Source organism: Mustela putorius, unplaced genomic scaffold (assembly GCF_011764305.1).
Source record: "Mustela putorius furo isolate JIRA1106 unplaced genomic scaffold, ASM1176430v1.1 tig00000580_pilon_pilon_pilon, whole genome shotgun sequence".
NCBI classification, from domain to species: Eukaryota; Metazoa; Chordata; class Mammalia; order Carnivora; family Mustelidae; genus Mustela; species Mustela putorius.
Window position 1 is genome coordinate 8,488,027 of NW_025421423.1, and position 19,436 is coordinate 8,507,462.

A 19,436-nucleotide genomic window follows, 5' to 3' on the forward strand; every position below is an offset into this window, starting at 1 on the left:
CCCGATGTGGGGCTTGCTTGCAGGACCCTGAGATCATGACCTGAGCTGAAGGCAGAGGCTTAATCCACTGAGCCACCCAGGCAGCCCTATTTCTTGTTTTTTGATAATAGCCCTTCTAATAGGTGTGAGATGGTATCTCATTATAGTTAGGATTTTTATTTCCCTGATGCTTAGTGATGTTAGTATCTTTTTTTTTTTTTAGAATTTTTTTTTTTTTTTTTAAATTTATCAGAGAGAGAGAGAGGGAGAGAGAGCGAGCACAAGCAGACAGAATGGCAGGCAGAGGCAGAGGGAGAAGCAGGCTCCCTGCCGAGCAAGGAGCCCGATGTGGGACTCAATCCCAGAACGCTGGTATCATGACCTGAGCCGAAGGCAGCTGCTTAACCAACTGAGCCACCCAGGCGTCCCCTGTTAGTATCTTTTCATGCAACTACTGACTGTGTCTTCTGTAGAAAAGTGTATTCAGATACTGTACCCATTTTTTAATCAGACTGTTTGACTTTTGAGGTATATGGGATTTGGGATATTAACCCCTTATCGATAAATGATGTGCACATATTTTCTCTCATTCATTAGGTTGCCTTTTATTGATGGGTTTTTTTACTCTTGCTTTTTAGTTTGATATTGTCCACTTATCTTTGCTTCTGTTGTTTGCTTTCAGCATGAAATCCAAAGAAAATCACTGCTAAGACTAATGCCAGGGAGCTTATCACTTACATTTTCTTCTAGGAGTTTTATGGTTTCAGGTCTTACATTCAAGTCTTTAACTATTTTGAGTGAAGTTTTATGTGTAGTATAAGGAAGTGGTCCAGTTTCATTCTTTTGCATGTGGCTGTCCAGTTTTCCTAGCATCATTTATTGAAGAAAGTGCCCCTTCTTCATTGTGTATTCTTGGCTCCATGCATGGGTTTATTCCTGGGCTCTGTTTTGTTCATTGACTGATGAGTCTGTTTTTAATGCTAATTCCATACTGTTTTGATTACTATAGCTTTGTATTATAGTTTAAATCAGGACGTATGTTGTCTCCACCCTTGTTTTTTCTCAAGATAGCTTTGGCTACTCAGAATCTTTTATGACTCCATACAGATTTTAGGATTGTTTGAAAAAATGCCATTAAAATTTTGATAGGGATTTCAACAAATCTGCGGATTGCGTTGGGTAATAACGGACATTTTAACAGTATCCGCCCAATCCATGAGTACAGCATATCTTTCCGTTTATTTGTGTCTTCTTCAATTTATTTTATCAGTGAGTTAACAGTTTTCTGTGTATGTGTCTTTCTACCTCCTAGGTTAAATTTTTTCCTAGGTACTTTTTTCTTTTTGATGGAATTATAAGTAGGATTGTTCTCTTAATTTCTCTGACAGTTCATTATTAGTACATAAAACAGTTTTTTGTACGTTGATTTTTGTCCCTACAACTTTTTTGAATATGTCTATTCTGACAGTTTTTTATTGGAGTCTGGGATTTTCTGTATATAGTATGTCACTGCAAATAGAGATAGTTTAACTCCTTTCTAATAATGGATGCTTTTGTTTGTTTCTTTCACCTTATTGCTCTGAGTAAGTCTTCTAGTACTATGTTGATGAAAAATGGCAAGAGTCCTTCTTGTCTTGTTTCTGATCTTAGAAGAAAAACTTTCAGCTTCTCAGTATTCAGTACAGTGTTAGCTGTGGGCTTGTCTTGATGGCCTTTTTTATGTTGAGATATATTTCATTTATAACCACTTTGTTGAATTTTGTCATAAGTGGATGTTGAAATTGGTCTAATGCTTTTTCTGCATCTGTTGAAAACATGCTCTTTATCCTTCATTTGGTTAATATGGTGTACCACATTGACTGCAAATGTTAAACCAGCCTTGCATCCTTGGATATATCCCAATTGATCATGGTGTATCATCCTTTTAATGTATCATTTAATTCAGTTTGCTAATATTTGCTGAAGGTTTTTGTGTCTGGGTTCATCACGGTTTATTAGGCTGTAATTCCCCACCTCAGTGTTCTTGTCTGGTTTTGATATCAGGGTAATAGTGGTCTTATGAGTTTCAAAGTGTGCCCTCCTCTTTTTTTTTTTTTTTCAAAGACTTTAAGGGTAGGTATTAAATCTTTGAATGTTTGGTAGAATTCACCAGTAAAGCCATCTGATCCTGGACCAGGTAGGATCTGTATTTCAACATGACATTTCTAGAATAAGGTTGGAACAGTTAATTTTTTTAAATTTTAACCTCCAGTTTTTCAGGCCATTTCTCCTATTAAAAGGTGAATTTTTAAGGCTTGTATAAACCATTATGTATAACTTCTAATAGTTGAAGGACCTCATTCAGCCACATTTGCCTACTTTATGATGCAGAGGAAAGTGAGGAGACCTTAAAAAACACCAAAGAAATCCAGAAAAAAGCAGAAGAAAAATATGAAGTATTGGAGAATAAAATGAAAAATGCAGAGGCTGAAAGAGAGCGAGAACTGAAGGATGCTCAGGAAAAACTGGATTTTGCCAAAATGAAAGCAGATGCTTCTAGTAAGAAAATGAAAGAAAAACAACAGGTAATAACCTTTCTTGAAGTGGAACCAATCTTTTATTGTCAATATAGACATGAAGGTGGTAGAATTTCTTTGCTGGCCTTACTCATCAGTATTCACCACAACATCTAAAAGCACACTGTGCTGCTTTGGGAAATAAATTATTCATCTTCTAAGTCAAAAGACATTTTGCTGGAAGCCTTGTAATGTAGGGTACTAATTGTAAGGATGGGTTGTATTGTCTTGCTAATTTTAGAGAAAGAGCAAAATTGCCTTTTTGTAAATGCTTCACTTAAGAGTGGACCAAAAGCTTGTATCCTGTAGTAGAGCTAAGTCATGTTGGCTTGAGTGGTGACCTTTCTAATTTGGTGATCATCTCTGAATGGATACTGTGAAAGATGGATACAATACAAAGCATGTTACTTTTACAAAGTACCATTCAGTTGTAGATGGGGGTGATAACTGCTTTTATCTTTTGGATAGTGCCAAAGCTGGAACTTGAACCTAGCTTTTTCTATCTCGGAAGGCTGTGCTCTGAATCACTTTTCTAGACACTTTTATTTAAATCTACTTTTCCTCCTATTCTGTCACTAAATACTGCACAGAGTATCTTCTAACAAACTAAAGGGTATAATGGAAAAGAAGAAAATTGAGAAACTTTTTTTTTTCCGACATCGAGTAATTATATTTTAAAGAAGGCTTTTCCTCTGCTAATTTATCTCTTATGTAGAATTCTGTATTTCTCTCTGTAGGACTAAAAGGATAAAGGAAATAGTTTATGCTAAGTTCTTTGAACCTGTAAAAACTACATACATTTGTCTTTTTGTTTTTTTTAATGTAGGAAAATAAATTCCCTTTCTCCTTCCTTCTTCAGGGGAAACCATTTACATGTATTTTGATAGTTGAATAAGTAAGCTGTGGGTCTTACCTGCATGAGAATCTTACTGATTTTATTGACATGTATATATTCATTTTTCAATAATAGCCTGTTGAATGTGTAGGTAATGGTTTCTTACAGGAAGTTGAAGCTATCACTCTGGAGCTGGAAGAGCTCAAGAGAGAGCATGCATCCTATAAGCAACAACTTGAAGCTGTAAATGAAGCTATCAAATCCTATGAAGTACAGATTGAAGTAATGGCAGCTGAGGTGGCTAAAAACAAGGTACAGTTTACTTACCGTATTGGAGAAATAGCAAGACAAAAACTATGTGGTAATTCAAATAAGCAAAGTGTAAATAAAAAAATGACTACCGTAGGAGTTTGGAATGGTGTGGGATTGATCACTAAAGAGTAGGGAGAATGCTAAGTGATCAGAGAAACAGCGGATATGGGGAATAGCCATTACCACCCAAAGGGCTGAGCAAGTGCATCCATGGAAGGAACATATTTGGCAAAGAGCCTCATTGTATTTGTAGGGCTGAAAACCAGATCTAGTTAGAGAAGACAAAACTGTGGCCCCCTGGTGGTGAAGTTTACTGACGCGGTGAAGCCATCCATAGGGAAATGCCACATGGGATGTCAGGAGAAGTTGGCCGTGTGAACACGCTGCAGAGCCCTGCTCCCCTTTGCTCCTCTGCTGGATGTCAGGGCAGCCATGCGAGCTGCTGGCCCTGGCACTGACAAACTTCCCTTTGAGAAAAGCATGCCAGAACTGGGATGTAAAGCCTCTTTCTACAGTTTCCCTACAGTATCCTTTACTGGGGAGGCTTACTTCAGTTGATGCTGGTGGGGGAGAAATGTTCTGATAGCAGAAGCGGGGAAGTAAAGGATGGATTTAGGGCTGAGGGGATTTCACATGATTTTCTGTCACCCGTAAATTCATAGTGGGTAGGTCTTTATTAGAGATTGTCCGTCATGAATATTGGCTACTACTCTCTTGTCCCCCTTTCTTTGATTTTGACTTTGAATTGTTTTGTTTCATATTGAGGTATAATTGATAGGTATTAGTTTCAAGGATACAGCCTAATGATTTATTTGTATATATTGCAAAATGACCACCCCAGTCAGTCCAGTTGACATCCACCACCACACGGTTATGAGTTTTTTCCCTTCTGATGAGAACTTTTACGATCTACTTTCTCAGTAGCTTCTAAATGTACAGTACACTATCACTGACGATAGTCACCATGTTGCTGGATTTTTCAATTATGTTGCTGTTGATACTGTTGGTTAATGATATCCTTGATTTTCATGTTAACTGAATGTAGATAGTTTTCAAAAAGGGAGTTTCATTCAGTTGATCTTCACTGTGGGGTTTTTGCCTGCCTTGTGTCGTCTACTTCTATATTTTCTTGTATGTTTTTCCTTTGAAATGATTGTTTTAATTGCAGCAATATGGTGTTTTGGAAAGTAGGCCTTTCCTCTTCATTCTCTTCATGACTAAATTCAAATTGTTTTTTGTTTTTAACACCTTGACAAATCAATAGAATAACAGTTTTTATTCTTTTTTGAAATTAAGAGATCAAAATGCTTCTCAGCTTTGTGTTTTTGTGTTGCTTATTAAATTTTCTAGTTTCTCTTCAGTTTCTATTTTGCCTCCAAAATAAATTTTAGTTTTTAAAAGTATCTACTTTTTTTTCTGATTTCTCTTAATCTCATATTTTTCATTTTATCCCTCCATATTTTCTGCTGTCTTTCATGGACATCATGTTATAGGATTTTTTTTAAAAATTAGATACATGTTTCTAAAGATGTGAAAATAAATTAGCTACTCCATTCTCAATCCAAATAAAGTCAGTCAGAGCATGTACCTATTTCCATTTCTCTTTATGGAAAAGTATAAAATGGTGGTTCTGCATTCTAAATTGTTTCCTTTTGTTGATAAGAGTATCAAAGGACACCCCTAGGAGGCTATGTAAAGAAATTGCCTACTAACTAATTAGACAAAATGAAAATTTCATTTCTGTTCAACCTTAGTGACAGATTTCTTATAAAAAAAAGACTAAACTAGTCAAAACTGCAATGCAATTTTTTTTAAAAGATTTATTATTTGAGAGAGAGCAAGCATAAGCAGGGGTAGCTGCAGAGGAAAGGGAAAAGCAGGGCTCCCCACGGCTCCCCATTGAGTGGGAAGTCCAATGCAGGTCTTGATCCCAGAGTCCTGGGATCAAGACCTGAGCTGAAGGCAGACGCTTAACCTACTTAGCCACTCAGACACCCCTGCAATGCAATTTTTAACCTGTAGGCATGAGAGAATCTTCATAAACATGTTTTTTTAGATATGGTGTTAGTTAATAAACCCGTGTCTATTATTTTTCCCTTTGGTTAATATCACCAGAGTATTTTTCACTTTCTTTTCTTGTTCTTCAAAGCTTTCAAAAAGCTAAAATACCTTTAGGTTTTTATATGAATGCCATGATTTATTTTCCTTCCTCAAAAGACCTCTAATGACACAGATTAAACATTATAAGGAAATTAAAGCACTTTGAGCACATTCAGTAACCTAAGCATAACATTATTTTTGATGCTCAAAATGATCATTTCCTAATGAGCATGAATAAAAAGTCACTAAATTTTTTTTTTTTTTTAAGATTTTACTTATTTGACAGAGATCACAAGTAGGCAGAGAGGCAGGCAGAGAAAGAGGGGAAAGCAGGCTCCCCGCTGAGCAGAGAACCTGATGTGGGCCTTGATCCCAGGACCCTGAGATCATGACCTGAGCCGAAGGCAGAGGCGCAACCCACTGAGCCACCCAGGCGCCCTTATTTGTGCGTTTCATCTTGAAGAACCATTCTTCCTTAGAGGCTTGTAGCAGGTTGTCCTACTTCGATTTTTACCTATATATGAGCTAAACTAGGTTTCTTTGGTTTAGACATTTCTGAGAGTTCTTTTAAGATCTAGAATGAAGCAAAGGAGTTTCTGGGGGAAGGGTTTGGTGACAGACTGAATTGCAGTTATAATTACCACTTTGGAGATAGAATAGCTTCAACCTTGGGAAGTAGGGGGATAATAAAAGTCAAAGCAAAAAAGTTTTTCTTTGTACCACAGACCTATTTGTTCAAAAAAGTTTCTCTTTTATTTTTCTCTTTTGACCCCTGTGCTAGAACCAAACATTATTACTTCAATTGTCACTGGTAGATATGGCTTATATCTATTGAAGGGAAAAGTAGAAAACCCCAGCCAACATTCTCCCCCTCCTGGTAAATGATGTAGGAGGATCAGTCATATCTTCTTGTTAACTACCAAAAAAATGCCACTATTCTGAGACTTCAAAAGTTAGATTCCTATAGTCCCCCCCCCTCCCCCCGCAAGTTGATCCCAACTAAGCTGTATCCAGTAGAAACTTTTTTGCTAACAGAATGAACACTGCATCACACCTTATTACTACTGGTGGAATAAGTTTTCTCCTGTATGTAAATTAGTCATTTTAACAGAGATATAATATGTAGAGGGTTAGGTGACCATCTGCCTGTAATCACAATCCCAATTACCCAAAAGTTTGTTAGATGATCTTTTAATAAACTAAAAATACGTCCATATTACTTTGCTGTATGTTGTCTTCAAATTATGTTTCAGGAGTCTGTAAATAAAGCTCAAGAAGAGGTGACCAAGCAAAAAGAAGTGATAACAGCCCAAGACAACGTAATTAAAGCTAAATATGCTGAAGTAGCAACACATAAGGAACAAAACAATGATTCTCAGCTTAAAATTAAGGAACTGGACCACAACATCAGCAAACATAAACGGGAAGCTGAAGATGCTGCTGCAAAGGCATGTTGTGTTGTTTATTTTTACCCATAATCAGATTTTTGCTTCTGAGTTGTTGAAATATTCTGGTAAACTGCTCAATGAAGAATTCAGTGTAAATGGCAGAACTGCTGTGTAACAGAATTTTGATGCTTACAGCTATTTAAACAGCTTCTCAGCAATGTTCATTTTCACCAAATGGCATAAATATTTTGTTTCTAAATTTCACGTACTTATCCCTATCTGCAAGATGTTTTTACCAAATAGTGGTCTCCCATGGAACTGACTGTTTTTTAATCCCCAAATATTCATAGAACTGTTACTATATTAGTAGTGATAATATATATTATTTACCTTATTTCAAAACGAATTAAAAACTCACCCAAATATATATACAGGCAACTTCTAAAATGAGGACTTAATTGGCTTCCGGATGTCCTTGTGAGGACCAGTACTGTCAGTTTTGCAGCCTCATCTGAAATCCGATGTTCTGCTAAGCAGCTATCTTTTTAAGGTTATCTCCGTTTTTTTGGTCACTCGTTAAGTTTCTTCCTTCTATGTAACACAGTGTCTTAAATACTTTAAAAAGAATACATGCTTTTGCAGAAACTCATTACTTGATTAAGAGGCTGCACCCATGAAATCTTAGTAACTCACCTTTCATGTTTTCTGATGAATGTTGAACAGTTTGTCGCCTTTTAAATCTTCTTTAGCACCTTTAAAGTAGAAGAGATTTAACTTCAAAAAAGTCAGAACATACAGAACAGTCACCCCACCCTCTGAAAAGCCATGTATGCCTGTTCAGGTTCATGACTTTGTATATTTTTCAAATTTTTACTGAAAATTTTATATATATGACAGAAAGGGATACAGCAAGAGAGGGAACACAAGCAGGGGAGCAGGAGAGGGAGAAACAGGCTCCCTGCTGAGCAGGCAGCCCAATGTGGGGCTCGATCCCAGGACCCTCGGATCAAGACCTGAGCTGAAGGCAGACACTTAACGATTATGCCATCCAGCCACCCCTCATGACTTAGTTTAAAAATCTGTATTTTTTCATAGTCACATCATTAATATCCTCATATTTTGTTATTACTGATTTCCATTAGCCTGGTAGCCTGGTATTAGTGAATTCACTGAAATATTACCAATGTTAATATTACTGTTAATAACTTTTTATAATTGAAAATGCCAGGAGTGGTGATTGTTGGAGGATTTTATTTATATAGTTAAGGAAGTGAAAAGGAGATTCACAAGTGGAACTGCTAAAAAGTTAAGGAGTTTTTGAAGTATGTAGTTTATCAAGTATTTATTGCATTCCAATTATTATCAGATAGTAGGCCAGGCACTAAAGATAAGGGTAAGCAACATGTACCCAGAATGCCTTCATAGAGCTTACGGATCAGCAGGGAAGGCAGACTGGAAATGATCATCTTTGGAGCCTGGAGGTGAGACTGTACCCATGGAATTAGTAAGGATAAATAAATTGACAAGGATTAGATTCTACCAACCAACCTTAAATAATTTTAGTAGAAGAAAGTTTTCCTTAAGCACTATAATTTAAAATTTTTAACTATTTATAGTACATAAAGTACATTTTTATGCCTTGTCAAAAAAGAGAGTTGCTAAGGGAATAGAGTCAATGTTTAGGGTGGTTTTTTATTTACTAATTCTCAGAATTGTCAGTCAGTTAGAATTAGGCTTTCACAAATTTACCAAATCTAAGACTTAAGTAATTCTATAAGAATTTTAACTTTTACAAGTTGTTTTTGAAGCAATTGATTGAGTTTAGTAAAATCTGAAGGAGTCTTATCTGGATTATATTTCATTCTAATGGAGAGGTATTTTACATACGCTTTTTGTAAATATGTGTGAGCTGCTGGCTCTTCTTCTGAGGCTTAAGTAATAGGAAGATCTTTTTTTTTGAGCCTATCCTCCAGGTAAAAAATTTCATACTTAGTATAGGTTTACTGTTAACAGTAAACCTCAGTTTTATAAATGAGTCATTAATTTAAAATTACTAAGTACTTAAGCTTTTTTTAAAGATTTATGTGAGAGCATGAGCACAGGGAGGGGTGATGGAGAGGGAGAGAATCCTCAAGTTGACTCCCTGCTGAGTTTGGAGCCCAAGACCCTGAAATCATGACCTGAGTCAAAACCAAGAGTCAGAGGCTCAATCAACTGAGCCAGCCAGGCACCCCCAAGAAACTGGTTTTTAAATATCTATTTGTAAACAATGATAGATGCTTCTGTTAACCTCTGTGGCTAGGTCTCTAAAATGCTGAAAGACTATGACTGGATTAATACAGAGAAACACCTCTTTGGGCAACCTAATAGTGCCTATGATTTCAAAACCAACAACCCCAAAGAAGCTGGTCAGAGACTTCAGAAGTTGCAAGAAATGAAGGAGAAACTGGGGAGAAATGTCAACATGAGAGCTATGAATGTTCTGACAGAAGCTGAAGAGCGGGTAAGTCCTTTTCCTTTGACTGGCCATCTGAGTAGCTTTGATGGCTCTCTGACCCCAGCAGTAGTTACTGGAGGAAATCTTTTTCTTGATGCCCTTCATAGTAAATTAGTTTCTATTTTCCCCTTTTCAGTTCTTTTCTTATTTCATTGTTTTGCATCATCAATTACTTATATATTCTGTTGTATATAACTTTTCTGTTGGTTTTGCCATGAACATATTCTACCCTTTTCTTATTCTTGGTGTAAATAAAAACTATACTTTCTGTCCTGGTTAACTTCTCACTTTCTAACCTTTCTTTCACTTGCCTTGAAAGGGCTTTAGAAAATCAGCCTGCTATCTGCCTCCTTACCAGTCATTCCATAGCTATTGTCTTCCTTAAGACTCTAGGGTATAATAGAATCATTACATAAGTAATGACTAATAGTGTAATATGCGTAAGCACTCCTCTACTAATCTGTATGTCCAGCAGCATCTTCTCTTTTTAATGCTCACTTACTTGATAATGTTTTCCATCTCCCCACCCTGACAAAAAACTTCTCTAGTCTGCCATGTTAGAAGAGAAATCCACAGGGGAAAGCCGTCTGTATTCTTGGCAGCTCTATAGGAAAGCCCTCTGAGTAATTTTATATTATGCCCTATACCTTCTTTTATTTTGCAAAATTCTGTTAGAGTTTGTATCATAGAGTTATGAGAGGTCTCTAAAAGTGATAATGCTTATGAACTCAATTACTTTTAAGAAGTTTTGCTATAATGGGGTTTTTTTGGTAATCATTATTGACATTAGTATCTACAAAGAATCTATATTGTGTTAGATCACAACACGAGCATTATTAGCCTATTTGGTATCTATCTATAAAGTGTTTCAGCTGATTTTTATTTCTCCATTAAAGCTTTGCAATATATGTCATATTTGTGGGAGAAAATCTTTGGTCTGAATTTGAACTGCCTATCATCATGAAACTTGTTTGCTTTCATTAGATAAGGATAACTGGTCTAATATTTTTTAAAAGAATTCTCCAACTGCCACTTCCTTACCAGAGGGAAAGCTTTATTGTTAAGTAAGATGGCCTTTTTTTGTTGTATTTTGTGTCTGTCCAAATGAGAAACTACATGGAGTTATACAAGGAATAAGAGAAAATTGTAGAGAGGTTTTAGGAGCTTGGGCATAAAGCAGAGAGAAAGCAAGGGAGCGAGCAGGACTGACTGGAAGTTTCAAGGAAGAATTTGGAGCCTCCTTTTAGGCTTTGAGGAGAAATGAGTTAAGACTTGTAGAAAGTTCTGCTGCTACTCAAGGTGTAATTATCCCTCTGCAGCCTCCCTCAATTATTTTTTTTTTTTTAATTTTTTTGTGAGTTACCACATTAACCAGGAAAAGACCATCTGAAGATGCGATGTTTGAGCTGAAATTTGAGGCACCAATTATGTCAGATACAGAGAAAGAGCATTCTGGGAAGAGAGAACAATGCAGGGGCTAGAAGGCTGTAATGAGCTTATTATGTTCAAGGAACTGAAAAAACGACCAGGATCAGGGCTGGATCAGGGCGAGGAGTGGGATTCCAAAAAGTCAGAGATAGGGCTGAATCATGTAGGACTCATATATCATGATGAGGAATTGAACTTACATATCACTGCTCAGACTGACCTTAAGAGGAAAGCATGCCCGGGCTACTTTTGAGTTTATACATATGACACACTTCCTTTTTTACCTTGGCTGCTAGAAAGATCCGGTGGAAGTATTAGAAGAATCAAAATAGCTTGTCCTATAAATTCTCAATAATAGCAACTAAATTTTACCTATAGGTGATGTATTTATTACTTTCTTCATGATTTGGTTTACGTTATGACTCTTAATACAGTTTATTTTTCTGGTAAACAGGAGTATATATTAATATATAAAAATGAAACCTCTTTTCCTGACTGAATTCTAGAATGTAAAGAAAATTTTATACTTTTCCTTTAAGTATGCTTTTTATCTTACTAGTATAATGACTTGATGAAGAAGAAGAGAATCGTAGAAAATGACAAATCCAAAATCCTTGCAACTATAGAAGACCTTGACCAGAAGAAAAACCAAGCCCTAAATATTGCTTGGCAAAAGGTATTTGAACAAAAAATATTATCATTTATTTTATATGAGGCAAGGATGAAGAATATTGTCAGGTTTATACATGGAGATATTTAAAAAATATTTAATTAATATTTAATTTTAAATGGCTGATTTATGTTTGAATGAGGTACACACTCATGCATTAGTTAGAACCTTCTAGACTTTTAAATCCATCTGTCCTTTTGGACTTGACTGGTACCAATTTGCAAAGGTAAGTTTATGTCCCTCCATCATACTCTTGCTCTGACAGTCTACCTTTCTGGTTCCTAGGTTAAATTTCTAACTTTCTAGATTTCTTTATTTTTCATTCTTAACCTTGTTTCCATGTCTATGTTACTGTCAAAGGAGATACCATTTGTCTGAAACCTTAGATTCTGTCTAATATCTGCCATATCCCACTGCTTGAAGCTGGAAGCAGTTTCAGTTTTGCCCTGGGAAAGCTCTATTTGTTGGAAAGCACTTCCCAAGGACGGCCCCCTTTGGTTCTAACTTTCTTGGTTTCTCTTGCCCAGGCTGACAGAGGTCAAATACTCCTTCTCGAACATTTCTCTAACAAGACATATTCAATTACAAGTTATTAATTACCAAATACAAGTTATTAATTATTTCATTTCAGAATTTACATAATCATTTACATTTCAGAATTTGTAATTATGCATCCTATACATCTTTAGCAAAGCATTTTGTATGTTAATAATCCTATAACTGATAGTTAACCATCCATGTTTTACAGATAAAAAAAATTAAAGCTTAGGAAGTTGAAATAGCCTAAGATCATATAGCCCAAGGTGGAAAAACTGGAATTCTCTTTTCCTAAAATAGAATCAAAGTTAAAATTGCCTTTAGTTTCTAACTGCTGTCGCCCTTGTTGCCCTTAAAAAATTGGGCAGTAAGCAAGGAAGTTTAGAATTCTTTCACTGGACTGTCACTCAGCAAAATCCCAAGTACCTTTTTTATTTTGTATTATGACAACTTTGGCAGATTTCAAGATTCTAGACTATTATTTCTGCTTCCCTGGCTGCATGTATTTGTCTCCTTTAGGATAATTCCTTAGCCTCTTAGTGGACGTTTTCCTGTATCTATCGTAGCAAAAGACTCAGCCAAGAGACTGTAAACATAGTTACTGTGCATTTTGGTACTTTAACAATTCCGTGCCTCTAGGATTTAATTGCACATCTTGCTTTTTTGCTTTTTTAATTCTGTAATTATCAGAATTCTGAAAACTTCATTTTCAGTAATGGCAGCACAATTATCCTTTTCAGTCACCTTGTTTTTACTACTTTATAACTTATTTTCCATGTTCCATCTCCCTTTGGTGGTTGCTTTTTTAAAATGCATGCAAAAAGTTGGTCCCATTATTCTTGTATAAATGTGGATTTAACACTGGATCTGAAAGGTTTTGTCTCGTTTTTTTCCCCATGGTTCCTGGATTTAGTACAAATACAAATTTATCCTTTAAATTGATGTTACCCCAATTTCCAAGGTTCTCTCAAAGCAGGAAAATTTATTGAGTGCTTATTATATGTCCAGTATTATTCTCCTATTTTCTCATTTAATCCTCACAATAACCTATTGAGGTAAGTAGTATTATTATCAGCATTTTATATTTCCTTCTGGCTTCTAGCACACTGGATTCAGAAAGCCAGAGTAGTTATAGCATTGGCTGTGTTTTATTTTTCTGTTTCCTTCTTAACCATATTGGATTTTCAGAATTTGATCACATTTCACCCTTATATCTGTCAATGAATGTAGTGCATTTTTTTGTCTTGTATAGGGCTGTATTCATTTCTGCCCATTAACTGATATGTTTCTCTTACCCTTTGGAGGAATTTGCCCATGGGATCCATAGTCATGTTCAGGGTTTAGTACTAGTCCACTGTTTTAATCCTCTGTTTAGTGCTTTTCTATTGCCTGGCCAAAAAATTAAAGAAAAAGAACCAAAGGTATTCATAAGTACTTTGCTGTCTTTATCATCCCAAAAAAGACAGTGGTCCTCTCCATTGTGATGAACCTCACCTAACTTTAGAAATCTACCCCAGATAAAACTACAACCTATTAACTTGCTGTAGGATGTTACTCAGCATGTATGCAATTGCTCTTAAAACTATATTCCTTAATAAATCTGTATATTCTGATTTTATGTATCTAGATCTCTTCATTAGCACAAATATTCATGCACTTGAATTTGAAGATTTCTCTAGAGAATATGATGGTCAGATTTTCATGGGTTTGTGCCTGTGTATGCACACATTCAAATTTGCTGAATTCTAAGATTATTAGTTGTATATTCAAAGACAAATGACCAAATTCTTAAATCATTGATCAAATGTGTATGCACAAAAATTACCCAGTTACGATTAAATATTGACCCTAAATCTCTAGGTAATTTACTGTGGCTTGATGGAGATAAGTCAAACAGCTTCTTTAGCCTTTTTCTATTGGGGTCCAGTCCTGTTCCTGTCTTTTGACAACTTCTTTGGCTGGAAGAAGCCTACAGAACAGGACCATTTGACACCTTGACCAGATCTGGTGGTTTAATTTCATGCCTCTTTTTTTCCTAAACTTCGCCTTGATCTTAGACTTTTTAAGGTTAACTGAAACAAGTTTTATTTATAAGAAAACGTGTTAATGCCAAAAAGCATTTTTTATTTCTGCCTCTCCCAACTGCAGCTTGAGTCTCCTATCATATAGTTGTGTGTCTCTAAAGATTCCTATAATACAGCTTACAAAAATCAGAATTTCAGGGTACAGTTAGAAGTATAGCCTTTAGTTCCCATTGGAAGTTAGAGCAGAGTTTAGTAAGTTTTTTCTGTAAAGGGGCAGGTAATAAATATTTCTGGCTTTGTGAGCCATATAGTCTCTGCTGTAATTACTAGACTACTATTTTAGTGCTAACAGCCATAGACAATATATAAATGAATGGGCAGGGCCAGATTTGTCATAACCTGTCAAAACCTGAGTTAGTAACAGATATAGATTGAAGATCCACTTACCAACATTTGATTAAAATATTATAGAAGGCTTTCCAAGAATAATCTTTTTTTTGGTTGTTGTTTTTTAAATCCAGGTGAACAAGGACTTTGGATCTATTTTTTCTACTCTTTTGCCTGGTGCTAATGCTATGCTTGCACCACCAGAGGGGCAAACTGTATTGGATGGTCTGGAGTTCAAGGTTGCTTTAGGAAATACTTGGAAAGAAAATCTAACGGAACTTAGTGGTGGTCAGAGGTGAGTAATCCCTTTGCAGTATTACAATTTCTCATTCCTCTTACTTTATTATAATCCATCCGCTCAGAGTTAAGCTAAACAAAATTGAAAAATGGTTGATAATCTTTACATGTAGGATTTAAGAACTTAATTTGTAAGAATGCAGGTTTTTTGTTTGTTTGCTTATTTGTTTTTAAGACCTTTTGATAAATATAGTAGGCAACGGGGCACCTGGATGTCTCCGTTGGTTGAGCGTCGGCTCAGTCACGATCTCGGGGTCATGGGATTGAGCCTCGAGTTGGGCTCCATGCTCAGTGGGAAGTCTGCTTAAGATTCTCTCCCTCTTCCCCTGCTTGTGTGCATGTGCATGCTCTCTCTGAAATAGATAAGCCTTTAAGATAGTAGGCAACTAAGGAGAAATAAGGATAAGTGATTAGAAAACTAGATAAAATATATGAAAAACAGTTGTTTTTAGATTTTGGGAAATGACACCTGAGTGCAGTGAAACAAAGTGCTGAGCTTAGTGTTCATCCCAGCTTTCTCTGTAGAAGTTTCTGGTTTGCAAGTGCACACAAAGCCTCACTAAAGTGGTCTCACTAAATTAACGAAACAGAATTTTGGGAGGCCCCAACAGGGACAGTCTGAACTGTCCCTGAGGTGAAAGGAACACTGCACACAGCAGAGTGCATCACATACCTTGAAGAAAGCAAGCTGATCCTCATGTCCTTGAGACTAACATAACACAGTATCTGGCATCTGATAAAAAGTACTGGACAGAAATCAAGAAAATGTGGCTCATAGCCTAAAGAAAAAGTATTCAATGGAAAGAGACCTGGAAATGACAGGTGATAAAAATAGAAGACAAGGAAGTTACAGAATTATGTTACTTATTTCCAAGAATTACAGGGAAAAAAGAACCTATTAGAATTTCTGGAGATAAAAAATATGCCCCAAAGTCCAAGTTCACCAGATTAGACAGTGTAAAAGAAACCTAAATGACTTTGAAGACACAGAAAATAAAAACTATTAAAGCTAAAGTGAGAAACAGAAAACTCTAAAAATAGAGCTTCACTGACCATCAAGCCAACTAACATACATGTATTTGGAGCTCCAAAAACAGAGGAAGAGGCAAAACAGAAAAATACTTGAAATAGTTAGCCCAGATTTTCCCAATTTGATGAGCTATATAAACCCACAATCTTCATTTCTGTGAATCCTTAATAGGATAAACACATCCCCTGCCCCCTCCCCTCCTCCACACACATACAATAATATAGCAGAGTATGTTATATGAAATTGTGGTTTTTATATGCCAGTGATTCGAAAAATCTTAAAACAGCCAGAGACAAAGAGACATATTACATGGCAAGGAATAAAGATAAAAATAACTTCAGGCTTATTGTCAAAAATTATGCAAGCCAGAAATCCGGAACAACATCTAGAAAGTGCTAAAAGAGAAACATGTCAACCAAGAATTCTGTCTGATCAAAATATTCTTCAAATTGAAGTCAATATATTTTTTTCAGAAAAACAAAAGCTGGAGGAGTTTGATCCCAGCAGAACTGTGCAAGGTAAAGTTTTCAGGTGAAAGGAAAAGAATACCAGAAGAAAACTTGGATCTACAGAAAGGAATGAATAGTGTTGAAAATAGCATGTTCTAGGCTTCAGGGAAGTTTTTCCAAGCCTTGCACAGTGAGTCAGACAATGAGCATACTAAAGAGAAACTTAGGTCATGTGGCCTAACTCATCACCTGCTGCAGAGAGCCAAATAATTAAAACCTCCTGAAAGAGAAATTGTGGGTATTCACATAATTAAAGATGGTTAGTTACTTTGTATTTTTTCCCTTGAGGATGTGCAATTCTAGTCCTTAAATTGTTCTCTTGTGCCCTATAATACCATCATGTAACTCTTAATGTATGTAGAAAATACTAAGACCTGTTCATTTTTCTTGTGAAAACCTTTGTCATTTTTATGATTAGAATAGTGGTCCCTTGATTTGTTTCATTATGATTAAGATTCCTAAATATTTTAACAGCATAAAACACCTTCTGGTGACTATTAAAATTGAATTCCGTAGTTCAGATCCCAGTATCTAACTTTTTTTTTCTTTGCTGATGTCCTAGAAAATGTTTAGAGGAACACCTAAAATGTATGCTTATTTTATTGGGTCCTAAAAACTATTTCCATAATTAAGATGATGTGAAATTATTTCTACATATATACCATTATTTTAGATGTATATCCAGCACAGTAGTTTAACTCTTGGTGAGTTGTTTTGTTTTGTTTTGTTTTTCCTGAAAGATAAGTTGAAAGGAAACTCAGGGTCTTAAGCATTTGGCACAGAGAAAGCCAAGGAAAAATAATTTTTAGGTTGGTTGAATGACCTCAGCTCCCCTCTATGGTGGTAGATGTCAGTCTCACTATTTTTTATTGCACTGCCGTTTATTTCATTGCCTTTGCTAGAAATTTTGGTTTCACCTTAAACATCGAGAAAACCTTTTTTTTTTTTTTTAAAGAAAAAAATATATAAGAATTATGATTCTTCGTGCCAGATTAGAACAAAACCAGGGACAGTTACAGGGGATGGTTAGCTAGAAGAGAGCTGAAGAGGACCTATAGAATCTGGCTAACTACAAATTTTAAGTAAGTTGTATTATTAGGGTTTTCCGGAGAAACAGAACCAGTAGGGTGTGTATGTGTATGAAGAGATTCTTTTAAAATGAGGAATTGGCTCATCTTACTGTGGAGGCTAAAAAGTCCCACAATTTATTGTCTGCACGCTGGAAACCCAGGAGGGCCAGTGGTGTAATTCAGTCTGGGTGTGAAGGCCTGAGAACCAGGAGCACTGAGGCTGAATATCCGTGTCCCAGCTCAAGTAATGAGGCAGGAAAGAACAAATTCTTTCCTCTGCCTTTCTTACTATTGAGTCCTTTGGTAGGAAGTATGGTGTCTACCCACATGGGAGAGGGTAAACTGCTTTACTGTGTATTCCAGTTCAGATACAGATTTCATCCAGAAATACCCTCACAGACAAACCGAGAAATGAAGTTTAATCAAATATTTGAGTACTTCGTGATCCAGCTAAGCTGACATACAAAATTAAGCATCACATAGTAATTGTTTGAACTTCTGACTCTGGGAAGTAACGGGCCATAATCTATACAACTTACTCTTATATGGTGCCAATAAAAAATGGATATTGGTGTGTGCATGTGTGTATATGTATACTCCTAACTGCTTGCATAGTGAAAGTTTGAAAGAGGCACCTAAACCTGTTGCAGTTTGAGCAAGACAATAGCTTTTGTCTTAACCAGTTAGTATATAGCCCTCACTCCCCTGCTACCTAGGCATCTAATAGCAATTGGGGAAGGAAAAAAAATACTTACCATCTTTCCTTAAGGAGAAGTGCCATTTGTCCCGATTCTTTGATTGGAAAGAATATAAACCTGTTCAAAATAAAACTCTTTGAAGAAAGGAAAAGCTAAAATAAAAGAACCAGTTTAAAAAACGTAAGTGTTGACATTTGAAACTTCAGTTAAGCCTGCACTATTCCATAAGAGGATAGCAGATTTGCTTCAGTGTTTTGGTAAAGAGTGGTAGAGTCACGTTTTGATAACTTCTCTTTTGGTCTTTTTTGTACAGGTCGTTAGTAGCTTTGTCATTAATATTGTCCATGCTCCTCTTCAAACCTGCTCCAATTTATATCCTGGATGAGGTGGATGCAGCCTTGGATCTTTCTCACACCCAGAATATTGGACAGATGCTGCGTACTCACTTCACACATTCTCAGGTAAGAACCAGAAAAAATGTCTCTGTCAACAGTTTTAGTATTTGTTCTTCTAAAACTATTCTTTAGTAATGGCCAACACTAAGATATTGAAGGTTGGGAAATATTAAAGTATTGTGTATCTCTTTAAATATATACTGAATATTTACATATACTTCCATTCAAGTGGATATTGAAGGAAAAAAAGGTTTGGTTTCCTACTAAAGAGGGAGCCAGGCATTACCATTGTTGACTGTACCATGAGGGAGAATCTAAGTTTTTCATAATTTGGAATTAAGTGATGGGTAATATTATTTTCTCTAGCTAACTGTCCTAGGATACACAATCAAAGCAAGACTGTTTTAGGAAATCAGAAAATCATGTGGTACTTGATGGGAGTACTCCTTATTTTTCCCGATGAAAGAGAAAAGCCCCTTTAGGAATAGTTTGTTTTTATGGAACTGTTGCTGCAGGCACTGGGGCTGCCACATATGGTTATACAGATAGTGCAGCATACAACTCGGGGGGCTTCACTTATCATAGTTACCACAGACTAGAGTATTATGGTGGTCTCTTTAGCAGGTAACAGTACATGGTACCTTTTCTTAATTTTGTAAATATTCCATTTGAGCTAGTGGTAGTGCTTGTAGGAACTTGTAGCCTTCTTTGATATTCTTAAAATA

At 36.1% G+C, this 19,436-nt stretch overlaps 1 protein-coding gene across 7 annotated transcripts in view; it reads left to right on the plus strand.

The window, feature by feature from the left end:
• SMC2 (structural maintenance of chromosomes 2) overlaps nucleotides 1-19,436 on the plus strand; it is a 60,943-nt gene that overhangs the window by 38,362 nt on the left and 3,145 nt on the right. For all 7 annotated transcript variants that reach the window (XM_013053826.2, XM_045081642.1, XM_013053824.2 and 4 more), the window contains 7 exons: nucleotides 2,350-2,543; nucleotides 3,538-3,681; nucleotides 7,035-7,229; nucleotides 9,472-9,672; nucleotides 11,654-11,770; nucleotides 14,847-15,007; nucleotides 18,630-18,777. In XM_013053826.2, the coding sequence (XP_012909280.1) occupies nucleotides 2,350-2,543; nucleotides 3,538-3,681; nucleotides 7,035-7,229; nucleotides 9,472-9,672; nucleotides 11,654-11,770; nucleotides 14,847-15,007; nucleotides 18,630-18,777 (1,160 nt within the window). The remainder of the gene's footprint in view (nucleotides 1-2,349; nucleotides 2,544-3,537; nucleotides 3,682-7,034; nucleotides 7,230-9,471; nucleotides 9,673-11,653; nucleotides 11,771-14,846; nucleotides 15,008-18,629; nucleotides 18,778-19,436) is intronic.